The sequence below is a fragment of the Poecilia reticulata genome, chromosome 2 (genome assembly GCF_904066995.2).
Source record: "Poecilia reticulata chromosome 2, P_reticulata-male-v2, whole genome shotgun sequence".
NCBI classification, from domain to species: domain Eukaryota; kingdom Metazoa; phylum Chordata; class Actinopteri; order Cyprinodontiformes; family Poeciliidae; genus Poecilia; species Poecilia reticulata.
The window spans coordinates 4,147,164-4,174,878 of NC_088831.1; the positions used below are offsets into that span (position 1 = coordinate 4,147,164).

General features: G+C 41.7%; 3 protein-coding genes across 7 annotated transcripts; 2 read left to right on the forward strand and 1 right to left on the reverse strand.

The window, feature by feature from the left end:
* fam171b (family with sequence similarity 171 member B) lies at nucleotides 1–7,736 on the forward strand. Of its 3 annotated transcripts, none has more exons than XM_008424069.3 (8): nucleotides 1–560; nucleotides 849–1,082; nucleotides 1,672–1,764; nucleotides 1,847–2,005; nucleotides 2,078–2,248; nucleotides 2,327–2,443; nucleotides 2,924–3,047; nucleotides 3,149–7,736. In XM_008424069.3, exons 1-8 carry the CDS (start codon nucleotides 377–379, stop codon nucleotides 4,455–4,457), a joined length of 2,391 nt encoding a protein of 796 aa, XP_008422291.1. In that variant the 5' UTR covers nucleotides 1–376; the 3' UTR covers nucleotides 4,458–7,736. The 3 variants fall into 3 exon arrangements, with proteins under 3 accessions (XP_008422291.1, XP_008422283.1, XP_008422274.1); XM_008424061.3 differs by having other exon boundaries at nucleotides 852–1,082; nucleotides 3,146–7,736; XM_008424052.3 differs by having other exon boundaries at nucleotides 2–560; nucleotides 3,146–7,736.
* Nucleotides 7,737–7,784: 48 nt separating this feature from the next.
* On the reverse strand, nucleotides 7,785–12,492 carry zswim2 (zinc finger, SWIM-type containing 2). 2 transcript variants are annotated; one of them, XM_008424091.3, is made up of 10 exons: nucleotides 12,320–12,492; nucleotides 11,282–11,438; nucleotides 11,126–11,202; nucleotides 10,644–10,684; nucleotides 10,364–10,574; nucleotides 10,019–10,270; nucleotides 8,979–9,063; nucleotides 8,824–8,891; nucleotides 8,701–8,755; nucleotides 7,785–8,246 (listed from the first exon to the last, which is right to left on the reverse strand). In XM_008424091.3, exons 1-10 carry the CDS (start codon nucleotides 12,469–12,471, stop codon nucleotides 7,818–7,820), a joined length of 1,527 nt encoding a protein of 508 aa, XP_008422313.2. In that variant the 5' UTR covers nucleotides 12,472–12,492; the 3' UTR covers nucleotides 7,785–7,817. The 2 variants fall into 2 exon arrangements, with proteins under 2 accessions (XP_008422313.2, XP_008422304.2); XM_008424082.3 differs by having other exon boundaries at nucleotides 8,596–8,755; nucleotides 12,320–12,486.
* A 4,296-nt stretch (nucleotides 12,493–16,788) lies between these two features.
* calcrlb (calcitonin receptor-like b) lies at nucleotides 16,789–27,083 on the forward strand. 2 transcript variants are annotated; one of them, XR_014090767.1, is made up of 14 exons: nucleotides 16,789–16,939; nucleotides 19,332–19,397; nucleotides 20,134–20,272; nucleotides 20,421–20,528; nucleotides 21,274–21,383; nucleotides 21,457–21,551; nucleotides 21,635–21,752; nucleotides 21,847–22,000; nucleotides 22,085–22,145; nucleotides 22,231–22,297; nucleotides 23,113–23,331; nucleotides 23,437–23,478; nucleotides 25,266–26,070; nucleotides 26,497–27,083. XR_014090767.1 is itself a non-coding variant. In XM_008424103.3 (13 exons), the coding sequence occupies exons 2-13, from the start codon at nucleotides 19,347–19,349 to the stop codon at nucleotides 25,494–25,496; spliced, it is 1,395 nt and encodes a 464-aa protein (XP_008422325.1). In that variant the 5' UTR covers nucleotides 16,789–16,939; nucleotides 19,332–19,346; the 3' UTR covers nucleotides 25,497–27,083. The 2 variants fall into 2 exon arrangements, 1 of the variants encoding a protein (XP_008422325.1); XM_008424103.3 differs by having other exon boundaries at nucleotides 25,266–27,083.
* Nucleotides 27,084–27,715: the final 632 nt, after the last annotated feature.

Sequence of the window (27,715 nt, forward strand, 5' to 3'; positions counted from 1 at the left end):
AATCAAAAAGAATGAGGGAAGAAAATGTAATAAAATGAAAGGAAAATAAAATGTAATGTCATTGTTGCAGGTAGATGTAGGTCTACAAGTTCTACAAAAATTACATGTAAATGAAATATTGCATACGAAACATCCTGTACATTTAGGTTAGCTTTATTTCAGTCAGTTAGTGGGGCATCTGTTCACGTCAGACGATCTTCGAACACACGCCCAGCCTCAGCACCAGCGCATCTTTTTTTTTTTTTTTTTCCACGCGCCTCTCCCCTCCACCCTCGGCCCCGCGTGACGCACACAAACACTGCCGGACCTACCCGATCCTCGCGCTCTCCTCTCGCGCCTGCCTCGTTATGCCTTTGATCCCCGCCGGCCTGCCGCCATGTCCGCTGCCGATCGCTCCCTGCCGCCGCTGCTGATCCTCTTTCTGCCGTCTTCGCTGCTGATCTGCCTGGATGGACCGCTGAGAGCGGCGGCAGAGGGCGGAGGCCTGTCCTCACCCCCATCTCCGCTCGGGGACAATGGCGTCCCAGCCGCCGTGGGAGACACCTCAGCTCTGGCTACAGGTAAACATCAGCAGATGATGTCAGGACAAAACCCAGAGAAGCAGTGTTTTTGTTGGGAGACTGAATGTCCATGAATAACGCTCCAAAACAGTTCCCTCATTATTAACCCAGAGCTGCTGACCTGGAGCCTCGGTGTTAATGAGGACCTGGTGGGTTGGAGGTGAAGCTCCTGGATCTTGTGTTGGTGTAATTTTCCATCATCTCAGCTGCGCTCACCTCATCACTTTTTCATGGACCTTACGCCTCATCACACGTGCAGCTCCGATCTCCTCCTTGCTTTCTCCCCAGAAGCCCAGTTTTCCCTGAAGGTTCTGGTGAGAGACCTGGTGACCCGCCGGCCGCTCGCTGGGGCCTCCGTGGACGTCTACCTGAACCACACCTCGAAGAGTTCAGCCCAGACGGGGGAGGACGGGGAGGTCCTGCTCTGGGTGCCCTACAATCCGGGTGTTAGTTTGACTCTGCTGGGCAGTAAGGAGGGGTATGTTCCCACCCCCCTGCCCTGGAGCACCACTAAGAGACCAAGTGAGTGACGTTAGGAACACCTTCCATGTTATTTACAGTAAAGTCAGCAGAACCCTCAGCCTCCCTCACATCTGCATTATTCATGAGCATTACTGAGGCGCTTGTGACAACACACAAGATGCGCTCTGCTTATTTTATTGACTCCATCGACGTGTCACCGGACCATCTTTGTCCTGCTCAGAAACAGGGAGGCTGGGGGCTCCTGATGGGACAAAGAGCCCCTCTCTATTGTCCTGTGTTCCCCCAGTGGGTATGGGTTTGGCAACAACGCAGCAGGGAGGTGGCGGTCTAGATGGAGGATGGAGCAGGTGTTTTATGGCTCTTGTTTTTCAGAGACACCTCCCCTTTGTGCTTGTGATCCAGACTGGGGAGTCCTAGGAAGACGCATGACAATGAGGACTCCATCTAGTGCTCAATGTACACAATTGCATCTTTGTTTCTCATTTTTTTCCCAGTCCTATCCAGCGCCCTGCTAATGTAGTGGTTTTGTTCCTATTACACCAGATGCGATGGGAAGTACATACACCTTAAAGTTCCATTTTTGTCTCAAACGTGTTGTTGATCATAAACATTTTTGGTTTTATTACAGTTTTCTCCGCTGTGACGTTGCTGCTGCTCCCTCACAGTCAGGGAAACATCTGGCTGTTTGAAGACTCGGTACTCATCACCAGGAACTTACCTGGTAGGTCCACCTTCATCTCAGTGAGAAAATTTACATAAAAACACATATTCAAAAATATTTATTACGCTTCACCTTTTCACAGACAGCTCATCCCAACCTAAGGCCAAGTTCCCCAAGAACCTCCTCACGGTTTCTGATAAAAGCAACATCTCTTCACTGATGGCATACCTGACTGTGCCACAGCACCACCTGGCAAAGGACTGCACCAACTGCACCCCAGGGACCATCAGCAGTAAATCCGGTTAGTATTTTATTTGACTTACTAAGGCTCGTCTGAACCTGGAGATTTGAAATTCCTGTGAAATCTTTCCAGTGCTCAGAAGCATCGAGCTGAAGGCAGTAGCAGCCGTCAGCATTCAGTTGTATTCCGGCAGCGAGGAGCTTCAGGTCAGAGGACCCATCCAAATCAGCCTGCCGCTGGAACACAACACTCATTTGAGGTCCTCACACACAGTACCCGCCTGGGCCTTCAACATGAAAACAGGTAGGAGTAAAACTCTTTGAGAATATCAGAATGCACGAGTGACATAAGCTTGACTACATGAACCGATGCTCTGCGAAGGCGCCTGGGAGAACCACGGTCTGGGAATAGTTAAAGCAGTTGGTGACGAACTGGTTTGGACATACACTGCATCCCATCTGGGCTACTGGATCGCTGCCCCCCACCCTTCGGCAAAAGGTACCTCAGCTGTGTTTTCTACGTCACATAACATTGCTGCGAAAACATGTTTTACGCCTTAGGGATTTGATTTTTGGCCTTAATAATCACGTTGATAGCTGATCTCTTTTGTTGTAGTAGAACCATCAACCTTTACCAAGGCAAGTTAGAACTTTAGATGTTTTTCTGAGTTCTGTGACCTCCTGGATGAGTTGGGGATGCAAATTTAGATTCATTTTTATAGGTTGGACACCCCTTCACCAGTGTTTCATATTTTATCCATTTTCTAGATAATGTTATCTCTGGTTTCTTGTCTCTTTAGATTGAGAGAGGTTGCGTAACATTTTGAATCTTATCTCAGTTCCATTGATTGCTTTATTGTACAGGTTGCTCACGAATCTGAATTTAAAAAATGTGATTAAATAAGGTGGTAAACACCTTTTCACATCACTGTATATACGGTATCTGATACCAGGACAAAACTGTCATTTTTCTTTGTAGATTATTTTGGACACGTAAGTTCTATGGATTTCATCTCTTACCACACCTATCTTTTGGTGGGAATACTGGGAGGAACTCTTGCCATAGTGATTGGATTCCTATCCTTGCTTCTCTGTCACTGCGGGTAAGAAAAACACTCATATCAATTATAGTAGATATAAATAAAGGTTGCTGAGGGTCCAGATAACCAACCCAATTGAGTTTTGCTGTTTCCACATCCAGCAGTTCCCGTCAAGAAGCCACAAGGAGGAGAAGGGCCCGTTTTTCCAAACTCACTGTAGTAAAAAAAGACCAGACAACCTCCACCCACACTGAGGAGGGTTTGCTTCTCCGATCTGGTGACAACAGCCTTGCCTCCTGCAGCGTCCAGTGTGAACCTTCATCCACACCCAGACACAAAGCCAACTACAACATCTACGTGGAGGATCCGGGGAGTCTGACCGCAGCTCCACCTTACGACAATATCACTTCAGATCGGATGAAGGGGACTCAGCCTCCGCTGCACTACATCAACAACCAGGACGTTGCTCGGATATGTGAGAAAGCAGAGCAAAATCGGGCCAACATGAACTCTGACAACTTTTTTCAAGACAAACTGGTTCACATCTACAACCAGCCGTTGGCGATTATTCAAGCTCCAGAGCTGTTTGGTGTTCAGGAGCAGCAGCTACCAGGGTGCAAGGCTGCCACTTTCCCCAGGAACGGAGCTGAATACGACACTCATTCTGAGCCTGCGAGCAAAGACAACTACACCCAGACACTACCCAAAGTCCACTCTCAAGGCGGGAGCAGTCCACAGCAGGGCAATCCGGATGAGCCTCAGCCTCTAGAGACACCTCCACCAGGACAAGGTCCTACTGCTGGTGTCTGGGGACGATATAGTAACCTCCTGGAGTCCTCTGTATCTGTGCCAGGGACTCTCAATGAAGCAGCCGGTATGGAGGCCTTCAGCAGCGGCCACAGCAGCGAGCTCCAGGGGATTTCTGAACGCACCTTACTGGAACTGACTCGCGGCAAGTCCTCATCGGCTCACCCCAGGGCTTGGTTCGTGTCTCTGGACGGAAAACCAGCCGCCCAGGTTCGCCATTCCATCATTGAGCTCCAGAGTCGCCACCGGCCACCAAGCAGCAACGACACCAGCCTGGACTCCGGCGTGGACATGAACGAGCCCCTGCAGAACATCCGCGACGTGGAGCGTGACAGGCCATCGATGAGGGGCTCCTCCCTGCCGCATCACGGCAGAGGCGGCCGTTACGTTGAGGAGCAAGACCTGAGCAGCAGCGAGAGCGGCACCACTGCCACTTGTACGCCAGAGGACCCTTCCCTAAGGAACATTCTAGATGGGAGCAGTGGAGCTATTCCCAATATTCCCGAAGAACGGGACGGGATGGATACATCCAGCGCACAAGAGGACAGCGAGTCGAAAGGTACACCGCCACCTCGACGACTTCGGAAGGTGAGAGAAAGAGGGAAGGCAGAGAAGAGAAACGCCAAGCACGTCCGGGAGGGAAGACCTTTGACCAAGAGAAGTTAGAGCTGCTTTAGACGTACACTTGAGTGACTGGAATCACGTTCTCAAATTTGTGTTTACTTAGGCAATGTTGTTGTCGAGTCCCGTGATTGTACAACTTTGCCAAAGAAAGCATAAGCTGACTGAAGATGTGCGGCACATCTACAGTTTCACACTGAATCCTGACACAGGTGCCGTTTAACCCTCCCGTTATATTGCGGGTCAAATTGACCCATTTTAAAGTTCAAAAATCTAAAGAAAACTGTTAAAAGTAGTTTTTTTCTGTTTGGAATTTCTTCTATTTGACTTAATAAGCATAAAGAGCATATAAAATAAAAATTGGTTATTTTATATAGTTTTAACTCCCTTCACATCTACATAGAGCAGTCAAATGTAGGTGTAAAAAGGATCGAAAGTGAGACTGTTTGTTTGCAACTGTGAGACTAATTTCACCTGATACACAGACACACAAACACACACCCTTTCCCTTTTCTCTTTACCTCACTAGTAAACTGTGAGAAGTCTTTTCTGTCCTCATGAGCAAATTTGATCCATGTTGAGTGGACACAGAGGAGGGGGCAAACCTATGAATATACAAAAACATTAACATTGCACGATGTAGTCGTTTTCAAATTTTCAGCATTCTTAAAAAGGGGGTGAGGGACTAAAATAACCCCCGTGACAGCCCTAAAAAGTAAGAACATTTTGTGCTCATGAACAATTTGCACAAAAGTATTGAAAGTATGACCCTTTACTACTATGCTACCAAAGGAGGAGTAGACATCTTGGACAAGATTACTAGGTCATACAGCACACATGCAGTAAAAAAAGAAAAAATATATCATTTTCATGTATAACCACAGATTTTTCTTTGTAGGTTTTCCTCGTGGATGTTAAAAAAATAATGAAGAAAATATTGTTATTGCCGTAAATATTGATTGAAATTGTCAGCAATAATCAGATGTAAAATTGTTTCGGGGAGAATATTTGGATTCTGACACTACTGCACCGGAGGATCATTGCTACGCCACAGAATTGAACATAACGGGAGGGTTAAAAGGTTTCTGTACCTCATTCTGTCATTTCTTCAAATCTGAACATCACCAGCGAGATTCTTCAAAGCTAATACAATGCGTAACCATTCCCAGTGTTTGCATTACAGAGGGTGCCTTTCTTACTGCCTGTAATCACAAAATGTAATTAGTTTCCTTGTATTTATTGAAAATCTGAATCTGCAGGATGGACAGTTGCACCTATCCTCACCACAAATGCCTGCTTTAAATTCAACAAGCTTTCCTAATTCTCAGTACTCTCACTTGATTTTTGAACATACTGCCTCAAAAGGACTGCAACACTGAACTGGAGAAAGACTCACACACAAGTACAGAGCTGCCACATTACTTTCACACGTGATATACAATATTTTAGGTCTGCAGCTGCTTTTATTTGCATGAAAATGAATGTTTCCTTTAGGGAGTGAACACATAGAGCCACAGAGTAAATAGGAGGTCAGAATAGCTTTTAGACAAATCGGAGACCGAATGTTTTTACTGTCAGGTCTTGTCATACGACTCAGTGTTGCGCTGCCAATTGTAACTATTCCAGCTCTGGGATTTTTACTCAACAGTTAGAGAGGAGTGAAGGAGCCGATATTTGTTTATTTCCAAGTTTAGAAATGTATTCAGGGGATCTACCTTAATGGGTTTATATGCTTTAACGTCAAACAGGTTTTACTTTCATCGTCCACTGATGCAGTCAGGATACTTTTAGGCCAGGATCTTGATACGTTTTCCACGTCGTGGTGCATGATTTGAATGATTGACTATCAAATGGAGGGTTGAAGTCGACTAAATGTTTTGATGCTTTTGAACTGCCATGGGAGTTGGTCACAAACCTGAGTTTGCGAGTCATAAAAAGCGAAAGCCGACATCTTTCCTGTCAGTAGCTGCCGCGCAAATTCATGCAAACGCACATCTTTGCGGTAGTTGTGATAAACGGGGGGAGTCATAGCAGGTGGGTTAGGTTTCCTGAAAAGACCCAGTCTGATCTGACTTATGAGCCAGGTGGTCAAAAACAGCAAAGGGAAAAGGCTTAAAGTTTCTGCTTAGGGATAAATACTGGCTCTGATGTTGGTACCAGAGTTTAAATACAAGGTTTCAGACATGTCATTTATGGACTGGTACATAAAGAGGGTTGAAGAGTACCCACTGCTACTACGCCTTTGGTAAAAATACTGAACAAAACTAAAGTTCCAGGAATCACTGCAACAAGACAATATTGCTCATCCTTTATAGGATCAGTTCTTTTCATGTAAGCTTATAGGTCAGGCCAAAAGTTTGGAAGCACAAAGCAGCATATTGGTATACTTTGCAACAAGATAACATAAAGAGACTTTTATTAGAATGTATTTTGCTATATTTATTAGGTGTTTCGATTGAGCTGCTATTTTCTTGAAAATCATTTTTGAAGAAAAGCATTAGACAGTTTCCAAACTTTTGGTGTGTCTGTATATTCTGAAAAATACATAGAGGACCAATAGCATCAATTTAAGATAGAATCCTTAAAAGGATTAAGATGACAAACATGTAGCTACCGTCACACTGTCATCAGTCCTGGGAACAACCAGCATCGGTACGTAAAGTTACGAAGCCTTCAGAGACATTTGAAATTGATCGGGACGAAACAGAATAATTCTCACCACAAATGAATATTTCTTGCAATTCAACTTCACCTTTATAGTCTTCCATTATAGCTCTACTGCTACATACTTTTAATCACGATTGATGCTCGATTCTGTATATTCAAGTGTTATCTTTTATATGTAAATACCATTTTCTGTGAGCAGTAGTTTGATGACGTCCATCTTATTTATTTATTTTTTGGGTTTCTATTTGAAAGAAGGTGGAACAATCTACTCGTGTTGACCTGACTTATTTTAAGGTCATCTCAGTGGACGGAGCCTTCTAAGACATGTAGCTTGATCACGAATACACTTTCACTCACTGGTCATCAGCTCGAAAACGCAACGTCTCCCTGCTTCTTCGGTGAGATGAGAAGTAGTGTTCAACACTTTGTGCAGATATTCTTGTCGAGTACAATAAACCTGTTGTCGCTCTGGTTTTCGTAGCGATCCAGATGAATGTAAACTGTACTAAATTTGCCGTGGATCCATCCACCGTCACGCCCCTTCGGTTTCTTCCAAACGGGCCACCGCTTGTGTTTTTACCTTTGTAGTGATGTTAGTGTTCTTGTAGTTATTGCATCTTTTGAGAACTTGCTTAATAAACTTACTTCATACCAAAATGCCCTAAATGAGTCGGTTTACTGATCTAATAATTAGACTAAAGTGGATTGAGTGAAACGTGCAGACATCCTCGTCTGCTTTTATTGTTTGTTTATTGAAAATCCGGTCATTCTCAGCTCCAATCCGCCTCCCGTTGCGTCTCTAACAGTCTCCTTGTCCACGTCTTTCAGATGCACTTTGGCTTTCCCGGAGGCCAAAGTGCCGAGAAAGCCTTGAGTCTTTTTGAGGGGATTCATGCTGGAATTCTGTGCTGGCCGACTAAAAGACAAGGCATCTATCGATACCTCTGAGTTAGGAGCTCCATGCGCAGGAGAAGGTTTGGAACTTTGAGCGAGCAACGCTGTCCCAGGGACAAACAGGTGTTTCAGGTCGTCTTCCTGGTGCTGGACAGAGGTGACCTCAGGAGAGCTCTTCTTCCTGTCTGTCGGTCTCTGACAGTAGATGACGTATCCATCTAGAGGACAGGAGCGTGACCTCAGGAGGATCTGGTCCACACAGTCCATGTGAAACTGAGGGAACAGACAAACATCATGGCGCCTTCAAAAAGTATTAGAACATCTTAAACTTCTTCATATTTTGACATATTATGGCACAAATGTCAATTTATTTCACTGGGATTCTCTGTTCATATTGTGAAGTGCCAGGAAGATCATTTCCTCTACAGACAAGTTTAGTCTGTAGAGTTGAAGCTTCTCAACTGGATATGTCATTCTAAAACATTACACCTACACTGTTTTTGTTTCATCTGACTTGTGTTCAACTATAGATGGTGGAGTCTAGAAAGGGACGCCAGGGAATGCATATCCCAGTTTTAAAGTTTGAAAACACCGGCAGGGTTAGCAGGAAGACTGTGGGTACCTTGTGTTGACAGGGCAGAGTTCGGAGCTGCTGACCCTGACTAAATCCCCACAGGCAGATCCGACACTGCATCCCCTCATCCAGCAGCCGAGAGCCTCGCCTCACCTTGGCCGCGGGGACACGCTCCAACACGATGTCCGCAGGAGGCTCCGCCGGAGCGCTGAGGAGAAGACGGCAACACTTAGCAACGCGTGAGCACGGCAGGAAGTAAATCCTCCCGGAACGCACCCTCCATCCCGTGGCTCTGGATCCAGGGTGGAGTCCACAGTCACAGGAGTCCACTCTTCTTTTCTTGTCTGTTTCAGGTGAAAAAGGTTGTTTCATTCAGAAGCCGTTTAGGTCGCAGTGGTGTGACTGGTTGAGGTTAAATCACAGAGCCTTACTGTTCTTGAAGCAAGAGGATGCTGCGAGTGGCTGCCTTTCTTCACGCAGGTCTCACAGAGATACAAAGAGCTGCAGAGGCTGCATCTGCAAAAGACACAACAGATTTCTTTGATCTGCTTCGTCTCATAAGATAAATGCTATTCTGTTTCAGAGCATCCAGGTGAGAGAACTGGTCTGACTTCCTTCTACTTTATCTTCACTCAGAGGAACCAAAATTTGTGCTGGTACCAGTTTAGGATTGGATGGAGAATTTGAGAGGAACCAACCAGGACTCAGAACTATAAAAGAGGCTGACCAGTAGAGTCTGGCCTCTTCTCCTGCTGACTGACTCATCTGTCCATCTGCTGCTGCTCTGGAGTTTGTTTTGGTGAGTAAAAGGTTGAGGTGGGAGTCAGAGGACCAGGTACGTTTGGGGTTCCCTGTACATTTTTCTGCTTTACCAGGTAGGTAGGTCAGTGAGCCTTTTTGTTAACTAAGGATAGCAGAATTTTTTTCTTTGTTTGTGCTTTGAGCTGACGGTCAGATAATGTTTAGTTTCTCTGCTTTGCTTCAACCTAACTGTCCCTTTCTCTCTGACAGTTGAATTTTATTGGCAAAGCAGTCTTCTTTCCCAGAGGCTGTTTTATTCTGGTTGTCGTGTTTCAGAGGTGTTCACACAACTAACACACCATTGTGGATCCATGTCCGACGAAAACCTGACTAATTTACTGACGATGGTGAGTTCGGATCAGTTAAGATGGTAAAACACGTTCAGTCGGCACTAAGGGGACCACCTGATTTAACTGCTGGTTTCTAGCACAATGACTCCAGATTTTGACCTGATGCTGCAGCTAACATGGAGTCAACTCAAAACCTGCGGTTCTTCAGTGACCCATCTGCATGACCCATAACATCAGGTTCCTATTAGCTGATTTACTGTGTTAATAAACCATAGCAGCTAGGTGCTGTTTGCTTCCCCATCCTGTGCTGAGTTAAATTGGATTTGTCTCTTCTAAGGTGGGCAGCCTGGCTGCAGGAGTGTTGCTCTGGTCCAACCCACCTGTAGCAGGTCCCAGTGACCGGGCCGGCTCTGCAGCTGCAGCAGACCACTCCCAGGTGTCTGTCTGCTCGCTCCCTCTCAGCAGCCGTGAAAAGCCTGGCTGCGTTCTTCGCCTGCTCCTGGAGCAGCTGCAGGGAGCTGAAACTCTCCCTGCACAGGGGGCACCGCAGCATCTCCTGGCCGTCTGACAGACCCTGGTGGTGAGCCCACACCTTCATGCAGGAGATGTGGACGCTGTTACCGCAGCCGTACCTTACAGGGACAGACGGAGGGCATCAGGAGATCTGACCCCAGAAACTGAGGTAAACGTTCCGGTCGACAGAAACCGCCGCGACCCAAACCCACCTGCAGTAACACACGGGATGTTTTTTCTGCAGCAGCCCCTCCAGACAGATCGGACACACGTCCTGGTTCTGAATCCTTTTCCGGCAGATGACTCCGGTCTCTTGTCCTGGAAGGCTCTGGTGGGGAGTCCCAGCAGCAGAGGCTTTAGCCTGGTGTGAACCCTGGAGAACCTCCAGCAGCTGGCGCTCTGATAGCCCCGACTGAAATGCATCTGAAGTGGAAAAACACGACCTGTCAACGGATCAAAACTACAGAAGGTATTCAAAGCAGCAATGCTTACACTGGTGCTCTCTGGGTAGCCGGAATTTCCTCAGCAAAAGCCTGGAATCACACATTATTGGTTAGTGGGCAAAATCAATATAAGGTTTAAAATATTCTTTTGTTTCAAGCAAATATACTTTATAGTGTTAATTACAGACTGCCAACTTCTGCTAACTAGTGGGTCTGCATGAAAATATGTCTTTACCTGGTGTGAAACAATAGAACATGTAATGCAAAGTTGGATTAAAGCCCATTAAAAGTGTCATTATTTACCAAATGACACTTCGTGACGACAGTCATAAACACTCATGAAGTCTCCCTTCATGTTCCTGACCGGTGTTTTGTCATGGTTACAACAGTGTCATGTCACTCTTAAGCACACCCCTTCAAAGTAAAGCGTTACCAAAATATTAAATGCTAGCTTGAAATTCGTTGGCTCAATATGAAGAACCTGGACAACATCTGAATCAAACTGAGAAGGAAACTGTGTGTTAGTGATACCAGCAGATGTGTTTGCACGGCTGCTGCTCCCTGGCGAACGTTGGACAGGTGCACGTATGCCGCTCGCCCAGGCACACCTGGACAACAAGAGGACATTCTGGATCTTTTTGCTCCCTGATCTCTTGAGTGGACCCCGACTGTCCCAACGCGACCGACCTTAAAGTTTGCCGTCTCTCCATCCTCCCTGAGCAGGAAGGCAGTCGGGCCGAAGGACCGCAGCAGGAACACGGTGGAGCCGAGGGCCTGGTCCTGGTGGGAGCTCACTGTGTCGCTGGGAACGTTCCTCCAGCCGGTTCGCCTGGACATCATGTCGCTGATGGGAGGGGAGCGAGGTATGGATGTACACCAGAACATTATGGGAAACGGTTATAACAAAAGGACATGACATCCCATAAACTGTTTACAAGGAGTGATAATTTGTTGCAACAACATAGAGGCCATCTATGAAACATTATGGAATGGACTTCAGTTCAAAACATGATTGTCTGGCTGGCAACAGTGTCTCTGTTTATCATAGATAGACTAAAGAATCCATCTGTTAGGTTCTTTTGTTCAGATTTCTCAGATCTTTATGAAAGGCAAAAATGACAGAGAGATGTAAATAGGTCAACCTGTAAAACTACCACAAAAAAAAAAGAGAATACTTTTGAATTACAAATTTATTAATTTTATTGTAGAGACTCCGGTCACTTTAAGAAATATGTATTACCTGTTTATGTTTTAATATTTGGTTTTATTAACTATTTCTGCAGATAATACGTATTTCTATTGTAGCTGATAGTATGACCTTTGTAGCTTGCATCAAATGACCTACTTTGATCTCTATTTGCTTTTTAATGTGGTTATAAAAACTCTAAAACAGCGCCCCCTCATGGTGGCAGCACCTTACAGCAGCTCGGTTCTGATTGGTTCTTTTTCTAGACTTTAGTTCATTTTCTGTCTGAATCGTATCTGTTTGGACAATTCCTCACCCTGACTCCGGACACTTAACAGCTGGAATGATTCATGCTCTTACTTTGTAACTTTCAGACAGTTGTTACGCTATCGAAATGCCCGAAGCGACGTGGTTAATTTACAAACACCTCGGTTCTAAGACCGAGAGTTCAAGGCAACAGACAACACGAACTGTTTGTATATTAATTGCTTAAATGAATACATAAATAAACTACTTCAAGTTAAAGTGGATAATCTAACCTGTTTCGGCACGAACGTCTTAGAAAGTGACCTGAAATTTCCTGGTTTGCGCCACAACGATGAGACGACAGAACTTTATACTCGAACCGACTCTGAGATCCTGTAGGCATGGTAACGGTAGACTTCTGCGTTTGACCGGCAGAGGGCGACATTGTCGAGAAATGTAAGATGCCCGTCCAGTTTGATCCATTTCCTGCTGCTTGTAGACGAAACAGAAATAAATAAAAAACTTGTGTCGTTATTTGAATATCAGAAAGAAAATTTTAAATATAAAAACAAACCAGGTCATTCAGTTTAAATAAAATTAAAAACTGCTTTATTGACCCCAAAGGGAATTGAATTGATATTCTTTGCATGTACCATGCATGTTATTTGTTCAAAGTGGTTGACAAAATGATTGACTGAGGAAACGGCAAGCTAGAAGAGCAGAGCTGCGATCTGGTTTGTGTGAATCGACTTATTTTATTTGGACTGCCATCATAAAGCTTTGGTTCACAACAATAAATAATTAAAACAAGCCAAGCAAACAGAACAACAAAAGGTAAGATTGATGACGGACACAGATGATGGAGATGGAGACGGCGAGTCTCTGCCCAGAGCAGAACTGGACAATGGCTTATTTTGCTCTCCAGTGATGGTAACAGAACAAACCACCGGACGGAAAAAGAACTGAACGTAAAAACACATTTTGACTTGACCTGACTAAAAAGACAATGTGAACACTGGGCTCAATGGAACTGGTGTTTAAATTTTGATATGCTGCCTTGTAATTGTTATTATTGTTCTCTCTATGATTGTTAAACTGTTTTATTCATTTCTACCAAATAACTATTTTTGCTCATTTACTGCCTCCGGCCAATTCTTTTTCCTTTCATCTTAGTTCCTGTTGTGATCCCGTTGAACCTAGCAACTGGTCTGTAACTTCTGAGTTATTTCACTTGACCACTCGAGCAGATTGAGAACAATAGCGGAACAAGAATGTTTAATTGCCACTGCCAATGGACACGGTCAAAAACAACAACAACAACAACAAGACATTGCAACAAAGTATATTGACTCCAGGTTTTCCTGCTACCTCAGATAGAGTACACTGCGTTATGGCTTTGAACTTTGATCGGAAGGCAAAAATATGCTACAGACTGAGAACTCATTAGGAGCTGAACTATAAATCCAGAATGTTTGTTGTTTCACCAACATATTTGATTTTGCGTGTAATTAAATATATGAAATTTTAAATTTTGGGGTTTCCTGATTGTTCAAATTGATAAATTGTGCTATTGAATTTATTGTGCACCAAGTGCAGGTGTTTAAAGAAGCCACCCTGACCTTTGACTTTTGGTTTTGTTGATGGTTTTATCTCAACATGGACCAGGAAATCCTTCAAATTTGTATTTCTTCTGTCGGTTTTTTAAGCTGGAGTGTCGGATTCATTGTGAATTTTTTTTTCTTATTTTCTCAGTATTCCATTGAGTTTCAAATCCACCTGCAAGATTTGAACCCGAATGCAGAACTGTGCGTCCGCAACTGTTTAGTTGGATTTGACCGCACCCGTGCAGTGGGAAATGAGGATCTGAAACTGTACGGCAGGGGTGTTGATTTTGCCTGTTGGTGGTTCTATAAGGACTGCCCAAGAGAGCCTGAATCAGACAGAGATGTGAGAAAGGAAACTGATGATTGTGTTTTGGCTCCATAGTATCTGAACTCAGGTGCTGGTGGTATCAGCGGTACGTTCATTCACAAAAAACATAAAGAAACCATCAAACCGGTTTAAGTAGCACAACCAGTTTTAAAAGTCATATAGGTAACATTCTAGAAGTGGATTTTTGTTTTAAACATGACCAAAGTTTAAACTACAAACACAATTTTACCCCATTGGCCTGACTGAAAGTGACCGGACTACCTTCGGCTGCAGTGGGTCTGTGCCCTTTTTTCTCGCAGGGTTGTGGAGACGGGCCTTGTGCACGTGTTGCGTTTAGCCCCGATTGGTGCTCTGCTGCTCGTACCGCATGCAGCACACGGTAGGCTTTTTCCCCTCTCCCTCCTCAGAGGGAGGAGGGGGTTGGTTTTTTTCATTTCTGGCATTCTTTAAATGTTGAGCTTGGTGGACATAATGGTACAGAAGGCAGAGAAAACCAAGAATCTAAAGTGGCGCTACAGTCGTCGCATTCATAAGGTGTATAAAGTGTGGCCCAGCGCTGGACACAACGTTGTATATTTTCCGTCATTCAAGCCTGTTCTTGTGTGTAACCAAATGTCATTAGTCAGGGTAATTGACACAGAGACAAATGTGAATGAAGTGCAACGCTGCATTTGGAGCTCAGGGTGAGTGTTTTCAGTCAGAGCAGCAAGTAAGTTTGTTTTCAAAATGTGTTGATCTGTTTTCTTCTCAGCTGACTGGTCAGAAGGTTTAGGGTAGTCTTGCAAAGTTCCTTCCTCCCTTTTGTGTTCTTAGCTGTGTATGGTTGACATTAGTGAATGGCCAATGAAGCAAAGAAACCTTCCGGTCATTTGACAGTTAATGAAATGTTTCACTTGTGTCGGCTAATTTGAAAAGCAATGTTGTAGCAAGGTAGTTTTAGTAAAGGGTCTGCAAGAGGCAATTTGAAAGTGTTTCCATGTCAGCAATGAAGTGGGGTTTGATATGTCCCATCAAGTTTTCTTTTCTTGTAATGTTCAGTTACATAAAAGCTGCGCTGTTTTTGTTTCAGGTCTCTGTATCACAAAGACAAATGCCTTTATCTGCGTCACAGGTGCAGAGATCAGGTAAGTGTTTGAAAGTTACAATGTGCATTCGATAAGACTGAGAAATCCACAATATTTCATTTGTGTGTGTACTTTGTTTTTGATGCTGTACAGAATGCAATCACAAGATATGTTGGTAGAGTGTTAAGTTTAATTTGTACGAGGAATGAAACTGACCAATGACTTGAAACTCCAGCTCCAGAATAAAAAGTTGTTGACGTGTTTCCTGCTTTATTTTTCCCTCCCTCTGCAAAGTGCACCACACTTTGCAGAGTGTCAACATACTTGACATCTATTTAATGTCATGTTCAATACTTGACATTGAATAGATGTCAAGTATTCCCCAAAAAACTTTTTTTGATTTGGAATACTTACTGCACCTGCACCAAACTCTGTTGAGTGTTGAGAGTTGGACACATCTAACCAGGTGTCAAACTCATTTCTACACCATTATCAAAACGAATCTGACCATCAAGCGTTTTATTAAGCCTAGATAATTGGGATTTCAGGATGCAGGTCTCCAGTTCCACCTCCCAGATAATCAACCGTTGGAGAAACGCCATCATTGGCGCCTCGCTTGAAATCCTGACGAGAAAAACATTTACAACAGAAAGAAACTGTGATTAAAATACAGCCTTTCATCAATGACCCTTTTTACTAAATTCCATAAACAGTAGAACCATAACAGAATGGTACTGTTAGGTATGTCACAGAGATATTGCAAAAAGTGCATAAACATTTTTGGTTCTGAAAATGATAGATAATTACCAATACAGAAATCAAGCACTGACTTACAAATTCACTACATTTCCTTGTACTTGTATTACTAAAATAATTTAAGCTGAACCCCATTCAACTCGTATGTTTGACTCTGGGACTAACATCATGTGATGTCTGCTCTGTTGGCACATTAATAACTTTGCTTCATGTAGTTTGTGCAGGTGGAGCATCCTGAAGGAGGTGCCCTTCTCCTCCTATGAAATCTACCGGTTTTAAGTTGAACATTTTGTGCCACTGAATCAACTTTAAAACCCTTTCAACAGTCTAATGCCCAACTGTATATCAGACTGAAGGAGCGACTACACATTCACATACTGAATGTGTAGTCAGGTCTTTTCTTTAACTTCACAACTCCACTTACTTGATTTCAATACACTGGATCAAGTTATGCGACAGCATAACATGTGTTGCTTTGTTCACATGATTTGAAATGCTAAAGCTACGATGTTTTATTTTAATTGGGAAAAATGAAACTGAGAAACCTGATATGAACTGGATCTTTGCTAAATTCTCTACATCCAATTTAGTCTTGCGCAATTCTGATGAGTACAATCAACACATAAAATAATGACCATGGGAGAGTACAATACTAGATAAAGTTCACTTCACTGAATGAAACGGTACTAGTAACTACATTAACAAAAGATTTTTTAAATAATTGTTTAGGACATTAAATTGTTTAAAACATAATGTTGCTGACTCGATAACAAACATTTAGCGAATTTAAGTTCAACCCTATTATAAACCTTTGTAGTGTAGATAATTACTGCTTTTCCTAATTCCTTTGATAAAGTGTTTATTCCAACTGCTGTCTGTCTTTACTGGGCTGTTTGTTCTGTGGTCTGAAATGTAAACATGTTGAACTGTAGCATACAAAACCTACCAAAAAAACCCTAAACTGTAGAAGGTGGTGACTATGAATGCTCTGCCTCCTGGGACGGCCCTCTGATGTCACACACGGCTTCGGTAGGTTGTGAGCAGATCAGCTCAGTGAACCTCCGCTGCTCAACACACACTGGACAACGACCGCTTGCAAATACATCAAATTAAGGATTACTCTTTGCTCTGGGAAGACTTTTTCATTTCAATTCTGCAAAGGTAAGAAGATCGTTGAAATAATTAACTTCATGATGTTTTCTATGCTGCAGTCTAATACATGTGAAAAGGAGGGAGATGACGGTTTTACTGCTCCAGCTGTTTTCTGGCAACCCGTGCATTTTAGTCACACTTAACAAATCAGAGATGGGTTATTGTTGAACATGTTGCAGATGGTGATTCTACACAACATTTTGTGTCTACTACCAATTGTTTCCATAGAATAGAATGAAATAAAATGGAGCACGCAACAAGCAGAGTGGATTTGGACAATGACTTACTGAGTTTCATGGAGTGAAATCATAATATAGGAAGGATCAATAGCAGTTAAGTTCATTATTTTTCACATAGTTTTCCTGTTCAACAAATTGTAAAGTTTTGTTAGGGTTCAAAAATAATATAATTGTAATGTGACTAAACAGAATTTGTGTCCTTTTTTGTTGATGGACATCAAGTGTGTTATGAAAAACACGGTCGACGCTCTGGAAAAAAGCGTTTTCATAAGGTTCCCACCTCATGCATTAATCATTAGTGAGTTGATGACATTAATCAACTTCACATTAACCGATTGCATCCGTACCCCAAATTCAATGTCTGAGGTCTAAATGGGGAAAATCGACTTGTAGATGCAGATCAATTCCACCTGCACAGAAACACCTACAGAACATTTCACTCTTAAGTTGGAAATCCTAAATTATTGCTCTCTACAACTTTTTGTCCCACATTACATATTAACTAAATAAAAAAAACATTATTTTCTCAAGTTTATTTTGGATTCATTCACTTTGCACCATTATGTATCTTTTAACAAAAAATTTATATTTGACTACATCCTCACTTCCTTTAACATACAAACTTATTATCAGATATTTAAATTGTTCCACCTCAATGAGAGCTCATTAAGGAATGCGCCATTTTAGGGCCACATCACTATTATGCAAATAAAAATAAACTCTGTGTTTACATCAACTCCTCAAATCTGGTTGTCTGCAAATTTGGAACAAACTAGGAGCAGAACCTTCCTTCAGTCCAAGTACTTCAGTAATTGCTTTGTTGGCAGTTTTCAGAGGAATCCTTCCTAAACTGATCTGTGCAAACTAAAACTTTCTTTGGCGACGTCACAGGGACGATGCAAAAAGATAAAAGATCAAATGAAGCCATGCACGTCCGTTCTCTCTGACTGGATGTGTTGCTGTTTATTCACGTTTTGAATGAAGTGAGAAAAGCTCCGCTTGCGTTGCCAGGTTTAGGGCCTTTGCTATTCTTGGTCTTGCTGGTAAAATAAATTGCGACAACAATTTACTGTAGTTTTTAAAGCAGGCAGTTTTGCAGACACCGGCAGAACGGCCGGCTGTTTAGATGATTCTACAAGCAGGAGATACTCTTATCTCCACAAACATGACAAAAATGTATTCGGTGTAATAGTGGACCTCTAACTAACTAACTATGCTCAGACCAGTCGACCAATTTACACTATATTCTTTTTAGCCTAAATAACTACTCATTAATTATATCTAATTCCCATGAACATTTCCTATAGTATTCTAAAAACGATGAAAAGCATAATTTTTTTCAGACAACTGTGTAAAACGTAACATATGGATGTGATAAAGTTGATCTCTACCAGGATTTTATGGAGAAAGACCATAGCAATGACCTCACAGAAGGAATAGTCGCCATTCACTCATCAGCAGCGCATCCTTCTTTAATTACAGCTGACCTGGTGTTGAACACATGTAGACAAGTTTCTATCAGCTGCACTACAGCGTGAAACCCTGCCGATGTGAAAGAATAAAAAAGGAATTTTGTTAACCTGTGTGTCTGTGTGGCTTTATGACCACAAGGTTTTCTGACGTCTACCGCAGTCGATGCTGCTCCCGTTACATTTTACATGCTCAATGTTTTGACTAAACCTCCGGTTAAACTTGCTCACCAGGCATAACGCTCCACGCGGGAAGGAAGCCGAGGGGAACGGAGGAAGCAAAGGTTAAATCCGTGACCCTGACATCCAGAACAAAAAAAGCCCAGAGCTCCTTTTACGTTTAAAGCTCCACTTGCTATGTTTATGTGATTTCTGATGAATATAAATGTTATCTATTGTGATTTTTACACCTGGAGAAAACAGAGGCAGAGAATATTGCAGGAAAGAATAAAACAAATTGGGCCTGAAGAAGCTTGTGCCAACACACTGGATCGACGCAGCAGCTGCTCAGGAAGAACTTTTATTTGCAAACTCCAGGGACAAACTATTTGCAAAAGTGTGAACATTTTTATCTGTTCCTCTGGATCGACTAAAAATAACCCCAAAAGAAGCTGTTAGTGGGGGAAACCCTCATTTCATTATAGCTGTATCGGTTTTTAGTGGTAAAGAACGTTTGTTTTTCTCTTTCCTCAGAGAATCGGAGCTCAGATGGATCTGAGACACATCGTGTTGCTGCTGGCGCTGCTCTCCTTCCACAAGGTAGTTACATTTTATCGTTTCAGTAGAAACAAATAAACATAATGTATAATATCAATTCTAGAACAATAAGAAAATAATAAAAAATGTTTATTCTTTTTCTAAATAGTATGCGTTATTTATATAAAATCTTTTCATCTAAAGAACTAAACGCTTCATTTACTGTAGTCGAGTCCTGTGGAAACGGAAAATTTGAAACACCTCACATTTCTTCAAACGCAAAGACAACTTAAATGTTTCAGGTTTAGTCAGAGGCTTCACCAAATTTGCTGGAATACAGACTGCTACGGGAAACCTTTCCTGCCTGCAGCCATCAGCATCTACATCAACTTTGACAAATTCTTAAATTAATATTATGCAAGCTTGGAGGACAAACACTGCGACGATCATGTCTGAACATTTTAGCTTTTTTGGTGAGACGATACTGATTTACGTCAGTCGTGTCTGACGTGTTTTCACAAACACCGCTTTACGTCTGTACCTCGTATCGCTAGTGTTTTACATTCTTCTGATATTTGCTTTCAATTTTACAAACAGTAAATTTATGTACCGAAAATTAGGTTATTATGGCTCCTAAATATATATATATATATATATATATATATATCTTTTCTGAATACATTTTATAAAAATGTTTTAGGTTCTCAGAACTGCCCAGTTCAAAGGGAAAATATGCTACTTAGGTTGTACGGTATTATCCAGACATTTTGTTTTAACATGTCCGTTTCCTTAATCGTAGCTGTTGGTCCAGGCGACGACCGACGATGACAAAGGCAACGAGACTCACCTGGAACACATGATCCAGCGGATCGCCATGTCCCAGTTCCGCTGCTTCCAAAGGATTGCAAGAGAATCTAATCGCAAAATTAGCAGCAATGGTGAGCGATGGAAACGCTGCTTTTGGGAAGGCGTCGGGTTTAAAAAGCCTCTTCGATAAAGGACGACTTTCTAAAGGAAAGCATTTGTACATTTATGTGAAAAATGGATATTTAAAACTATGCTTTTTTTCCTTTTCCGGGAGTGCAGTAAATTACTGCAATGCAACATGGGATGGATGGTTGTGCTGGGAAGACACTGAACCTGGAACGACAGAGCAGAACTGTCCAGACTACTTCAAGGATTTTGACACACGAGGTGAATTTCTCTGGTCCTGTAGGAAACGCACATTTTCAGATTGAGGGAAAAGTTATGAAAAATTAAGACTGATCGAATAATCAATAATAATCGATAGTAAACGGCTCGCCTGGTTTTTGTGTTGTGAAATGTCAAAAGTTGACAGGAAATTCAATAATATGAAATTCAGTAGTATGACATATACTTGACAACAAACACAACTATGCTAAGGAGTCTTAAAAAACATAATCGAAACTATTAACTTGTTGCATCCTAATTAAGTAATCAACTGTTGGCTTGGATTTAATACATGATCCTGTATACAGGAAATATTTCTTGAGGCTCCTATATTTACAAAACAGACCCCCCAAAAATTACTAACAATAATAGAATCTAAACCCTCCTAAAATCAACACTGTACAGAGGTTTCCCCCCGGTGTATTTTAAGCCTGGCGGGCCACCAGGCTTTACTTGTGCCTCCACCGGGCTAAGCATTACTTATTTATTTAAGTCTTTTTAAAATCTTTGCATTTTTTCATACTTTAGGTATTCATCTTCCAATCTTTCAATTACATATAATTATCAAGTGGTATTTTAAAATTCCTGCCAACTTTAACTTTAAACATTTTTCCTTTTACTCAAAAACACGGCGGCTGCTGGATGAATGACTGCTCCGGCGCTAAACTACCGGGCTTGGGACGTTTTCAGGGGAAACTTTTCGTACACTGTCAACAAGTGAAAAAGTTGTGTCACATTTCTTGCACAGCAATAGCAATAAAAGTCTGCACAGAGACCGGCGAGTGGGCGCGACACCCGGATAGCAACAGAACGTGGACAGACTTCACCAGCTGCAAACCCAATGAAACTAACTGGACGGTAAGAAACACACACACTCTCAAAAAGAGTGAGCTGAGTGTCGCTATGTTAATCTCATCCCACCTTCTTTCAGTCTACAGCAATGACCCACTTCTACTTGATCATGATTGGTCATGGACTGTCGCTCATATCGCTCCTCGTTTCCTTAGGAATCTTCTTCTATTTCAAGTAAGTTGCCTTCAATCGGGAATAAACTCACTATTGACGCTTGGGACAAAATGTGCCTAAAATCTCCTTTCTGGTTTCCTCAGAACTTTGAGCTGCGAGAGGATAACTCTTCACAAAAACCTTTTCCTTTCCTTTGTCTTAAACTCAGTGATTACTGTGACATGGTTCTGCATAAATAAGGAGGATTCACTCAGCAGCCAGGTCGGACGGATTTCTGACTTATGATCGAACAAAAACGTGTTTTGTTTGTCAAATCGCGGAACTGTAATCGAGTCTCTGGTCTTTTCCTGTACAGGGCAGCTGCAAGATTCTCGCGTTCGTTCAAATGTACATCATGAGCTGCAACTACTTCTGGATGCTGTGTGAGGGCATTTACCTACACACTCTGATTGTCGTGGCGGTGTTCGCCGAGAAACAACATCTCATGTGGTATTATCTTCTCGGATGGGGTTAGTAAAGAAGACCTTTACTTCAAACAAATATATACAATTAAAACTGCATGTCAGAGTTGCTAAAGTTCAAATGTCCCACAGGTTTTCCCCTTGTGCCGGCTGTTATATATTCAATCGCACGCACCTGCTACTACAACGACAAGTGAGTGTTTCTGATTTGTGCTTACCAATCAAGTGTTATATGTCGAGTGTTTTGTTAACTGGCCGTCTGTTTGGTGCGTTTGCAGATGCTGGGTCAGTTCGGCTACGTCCCTGCTGTACATTATCCATGCTCCCATCTGCGCCGCGTTAGTGGTGAGAGTTTTTATTGGATAAGCCAAATGTTTCGGTAAAAAGACTTTTTTTTGTTCCTTAAGGCTGATTAAGATTTTTTTCTGATGTGTAAAAAGCTTTAAAGATGCAATATGTAACGTTTATAAAGCATATGTGTTTTACATATTTCTTAAAAGTGTCACTATGTCATGACAGTACAGTAAAGTTTCCCCCAGAAAACTTCCTAAGCCCGGTAGTTAGCGCTCGGGCAGTCATTCATCCAGCGGCCTGCCGTGTCTTTGAATTGAAATTTGAAAATATCACTTCATAATTATGAACGCCTGGTGAGGGATCAAGTAAAGTCTGGTGGCCCGCCATGCTTATACTGGGGGAAACCCTGTACAGTAAGAGGCAGATAATCTCATAGTACCTCAAAAAAAGTACTGCAGCACTTTTTGTGTGGTACTAAAAAGTGCTACAGTAACTTAGTTCAACAGTTTTCTGTACAAACAAGAGTGTGCCTTTGTTTTGTTTTGTGTTTTTTTTATATATAAATCCCTCAAAACCACAATATTGGGATCGGGGTTGGGATCAATTGCCCTGGCCCTTGTAGGTTCAGATGTTTTTTAAGCTTCTTCATTTCAAAAGTGTATTTTGTGTTTACTTGACTAATATTTAAAGTAGTTTGATATTCTGAAACAAACATGTGTGACTAACATAAAAAAGCAGGAAATCATGAAACACACCACTCTACTCTCGTGATAGTCTAACCTGGCAGGTATTTGAAGCTAAAATCCGTCTCCGTGTTACGCTCTTGATCCATTGCTGATGTCGTATGTGAATTTCCTCGTTGACAGGTGAATTTCTTCTTCCTTCTGAACATCATTCGGGTCATCATCACCAAACTGCGCGTCACGCATCAGGCTGAATCCAGCCTGTACATGAGGGCGGTGAGGGCCACCCTCATCCTCATCCCCCTGCTGGGCATCCAGTACGTCCTGCTGGCGTACAAGCCCCACGACCACTGGATCTCGGAGATTTACTTATACATCATGAACATCCTCATGCATTACCAGGTCAGCGCCAAAAGAATGCACTAGATTGTTTTACACCTTATTTCATGAAGTATGACTTGATATCATCTAGTCTTATTTTAATCTAATCTTTCGATTGACATTTAGGGTCTCTTGGTTTCTACGATATTCTGCTTCTTCAACGGGGAAGTGAGTAGTGACCTTAACTCCAAAACAAACTCTCTATTTACTATTTTTTTGCTTTTCCAGTTTATGCGCTACAATTAATTCAGTTCTAATTAAACCTAACCAAATCCACTCTGCAAAACTTTAAATCTTAAATAGCCTACTGTAAATATGCAGGTTTTAAGTTCGGCTGAAAAAAGTAAAGCTTCATAATAATTTCTGATGCTTTTTCCTACGCTTGGAGAAGATGGTTCTTCAGTTATTTCAACTGTATTCATTTTTCCAACTGCTTGTCTGTTTTTCTTTCTTTGCTCTTTTTTTCTGACATTTTCAATTTCAAGTCACTGTCAATTCAATGTCATTCCATTGACTGCATGCTAGTTGTCACTCTCTGACACCGGTCATACAAGGACCGGACAGCCCGTATCAAAGGGCCCGGTACCCCATACTCCTGTAGAACCCCACACGACCTCAATGTGACACGATGGGGACAACAGTATGGTGGCTCTGTCAAAACCGGTGGGAAACTAGATAACATTACAAGGCATGTTTTTATGCTTCAACCACAGTAATATGAAATTTCACATGGATACAGTAAACACATACTATATTTTAGAAATTACCTTCAGTTGTAAACAGAACAAGATGACAATTCAGGGAACCGATATCAATTATGAGCTAACGAGGCTAGCTAGCGAGGTAGCGCCAACAGTGCTCTGTAAAGTCGGCAGAAAACTCAAACTCCGGTGTGTTTACTCACTTCAACTAGTTGCAGCTCATACGTGGGCTGATAAACAGCAAAACTATCGACACAACGATTTGTTACAAATTTATATCCAGTACTCTTTCCGTCTTAAACTGCAAAGATTCTCATGCTAAACAGTTTAGCAGCTTCTTCTTCTTGATTTTCATTGGTAATTGGAAAAAAAGGTAGTTTTGCACTGCCGCTAACAAACGCTAAGGATTGTAGATAGCATGACAAAAAGAAAAGAAAAAGAAAAAAAAACAACTTGCACTGTTTTAAAAAAAAATCATATTTAGCCCAATGTCATCTGCTTTCTGAATATTTCTGAAATAAATCAGCAATTTCATTTTCAAAATACTTAGATTCTTAAAAAAAAATTTTCCTGAATCTGCTGATTCCTGTAATGTTTTATTATCTCATCTTCCACACAATAACAATTCCCTGACTGATGTTTCCCTATGAAAAGTGATGTACTATTCAATCCAGTGTGTTCAATATCAAGTAGTGAAATAATTATCTATTTTCTCCTGCTCATTTCTGTTCTTATTTCTCCAATTTTCAAAATTTAACAAAACCACCGTCCTTTCCTTTCTTCTACCCATAATGTTTTTCCACTTTGCTTTCATTTTTTTTACTTTATAATATCCTTTATTTCTGTTATACTAAACCAATACCCAATGCCATTAACTTAGCATATTTGTCTACAATCACTAATCCCAAATTCAAAATAATTTCAAATTTGTTTAGTTTACTTTATTGCTGGCTAGAGTGAGTTATACTAATAATAAAAGTAGCCGGTAAAATCTGAAGAAGTAATAATTCGGCAGATCAAAGCATAAATGATCACTTCTGTAAAAAGGAATCTCTGCTTTGAAATAGGAAAATGAAAAATCTGTTTTTAACTGGTTAGAAATGTGTTGAACATAATGTGCCATAGAGTAAATCTGTTTCCATGAAAACTTGCTTTGCCATGTTTCCATCATGTGTTAGTTTCAGTTATCTTGTTTCGTACTGAGTCAAACGAGACAAACTGTGAACGCCGTGGTTTCTCCTCCCCTCTCTCCAGGTCCAGACTGTTCTCAGGAGACAGTGGAATCTTCTGCGGATGCAGTCCGCCGGCACGTTTGCCAACCCCGAGTTCTTCCGTTCGGCATATTACGTGGCGTCGTCGCTCACCGAAGTCCATCGCTGCTACAGCATCGAGAGCCACACTGAGCACATGAATGGCAAGAGCTACTCTGACATATTCAGATCGGAAAGCCCTTATTTGAAGAAACAAGAGCCGACATTCAAGTGATTTTTTTATTTATTTATAAACGGACATGCAGAAAAAAGCAAAGTTAAGAGAGCAGGTTGGATTGTCTTCTTTACGTATTTCACCAGACTTGACTTTTGGAGTATCAGCTCTTAGTGTTGAAAACACTGAAGCAGAAAGGAGTCAAATCAGTGCCAAGAAACAGTGATTATTTTCACTACACTGTCTACTATTTCTGTGGGAGAATAGTGAAAAGTTGAGATAAATGTCGAAACGAAGAAAATGGCAACCGAGTGGATTTTCTCATGTCAATCTATGTGGGATTTATATATGACTAATTGCATAAAGCTAAACTTAAGATGTTGCTGAATTTTTTTTTTATGTTTCACTCCTTTGGCTTCTGCTCACCGTTTGCATTTCATGCATTTGATTTGGCTTAACTGTATTTTCATTTATGTACACAATTCTAAATGCTGGAGAAACGAGAGAGGTGTGTTTGATTATCAACACAGCACGTCGAGGCACGTGATGTGATATTTGTAAAGTTTATTGATGGGAAGCTACGAACACAATGTCTTGCAGTGAAAAGTATAACGTCTGATTTAAACTGTTTGAGGCACAATCTGCCACATCAACTGTTTTTCTGCATTTAACCCAAGATGCTCATATTCCATATTTTGGAGTAACCTCGGTAGTCGAAACTGGGAAAGCTAAAGCTTGGTTTTGGTTCTGACTCCAAATCCCTTGAGGGTTTGCCGATTGTTGTACTGTGACAAGAATTACTACTGTTGGCAACACAGTGAATTTCTCTTCAGCCATTAGAAGTCTAAGCAATATTTTTTTAAATATGGGGACAGTTTTGTTGTAAAATGGTTTAATGACGCCAATGAAGAGGTTATTCTGGCGCATTTCAGAATGTTTGTGTGCAGCAGCCATGATGAATTTGAAGTCAGCTGAGTTTAAATTAAGCTTTCAAAGTCCAAATTTTACATTCCAGAATTTGACACTACAGTCTGTGACTTCAACTCAAGTCACCTGGCAGCTGTTTGGAGAGTCCGGCTGTGGTAAACATTGGTTTGGTTTTTTCCCCTTTGTCGTGAAGCCACAATGAAAAAGTGTGATTTTCTAGTACGAAAATGAACCACGTGTGACAATTTCAAGTAGTGAAATAAATCTTTCGTGATTTTTGCCCTTTACAACACCAACTTTTTTCTTGACCGGTTTCCGTTAAAGGGAGCACCTGCTTCCTTTAGCAAGTGCCAGTTTAAAATTCTCCAAAGAAGCGTAGACCCTAAAACAATTCATTGATATGTGCTTAGCGGAACATAAACCCATTAGGTTACATTAAGTAACCTAATGCTAATATTAGGTTACTTACTGTTAGCATGTCTTTGATTCGTGTTTTACTTTCTTACTGGCAGTGTTGACTTTTTCTCAATGTCTTCCTGTGAAAATATACAATATAAAATTGTTATATTTCCGTATTTAATCAAGCTCACCTTGTTTAGTCAGGTCATGTTCTTAAAGCAACCATTTTTGTTGTTTTTATAACAGTATTTAAACTACCAAGAGATTTTGTTCCTACTGAAGTAATAATACTGTAAATAAAGACGTGTTGATTTGAAAACATTTTGACTTTCTTTTGCAGCCCCCCTTTTTTTTCTTCTTTTACCCCCATTTTCTTTCCTAAAGAACAAATTACGTTGTTGCCTTTCCCACATATCTAATTGAGGGAGGAATTTCCTCGTCTGACCTCAGACAAATATTTCTCGCTCTAATGAATATTGTTTCCAGACAAAGCAGGGCGGGTTACTGTCTGTTCCGCGTCCAGAAGGCAAACGAGTACAATTAGGAAGTCCCACAGGAAAAGTTCTATATCTATACTTTCGTGCCGTCGTTTGTCGAGTTCGATCCGTAGACAGGCTGGAACGGCTGTGGATATGCGACCTGATCAAAAGCACGTGTGCAGCTGTGTGTGACCGTAAGGCTTTCTATATTCAGACAGCTCGATTCCAGATAGGACTCTGGTTTCTGTGATTCTTGGAAACAACAACTATGAAACCGTCATGCTCTTTTTTTTTCTTTTTTGTGCAGAACAGTTATATGCTTTGTACCTCTACGTTTTTGCTTGTTTCTCCTTGCAGCTGCATGACAGATGGTTTAGTATCCCATAAAGTTTGATGGCACATATTTCCTGTTTTATTGCGGGGAGGAAGCAGAAAAGTGCCGATTTAAGAATTTGGAGGATTCGGGCTGTACTT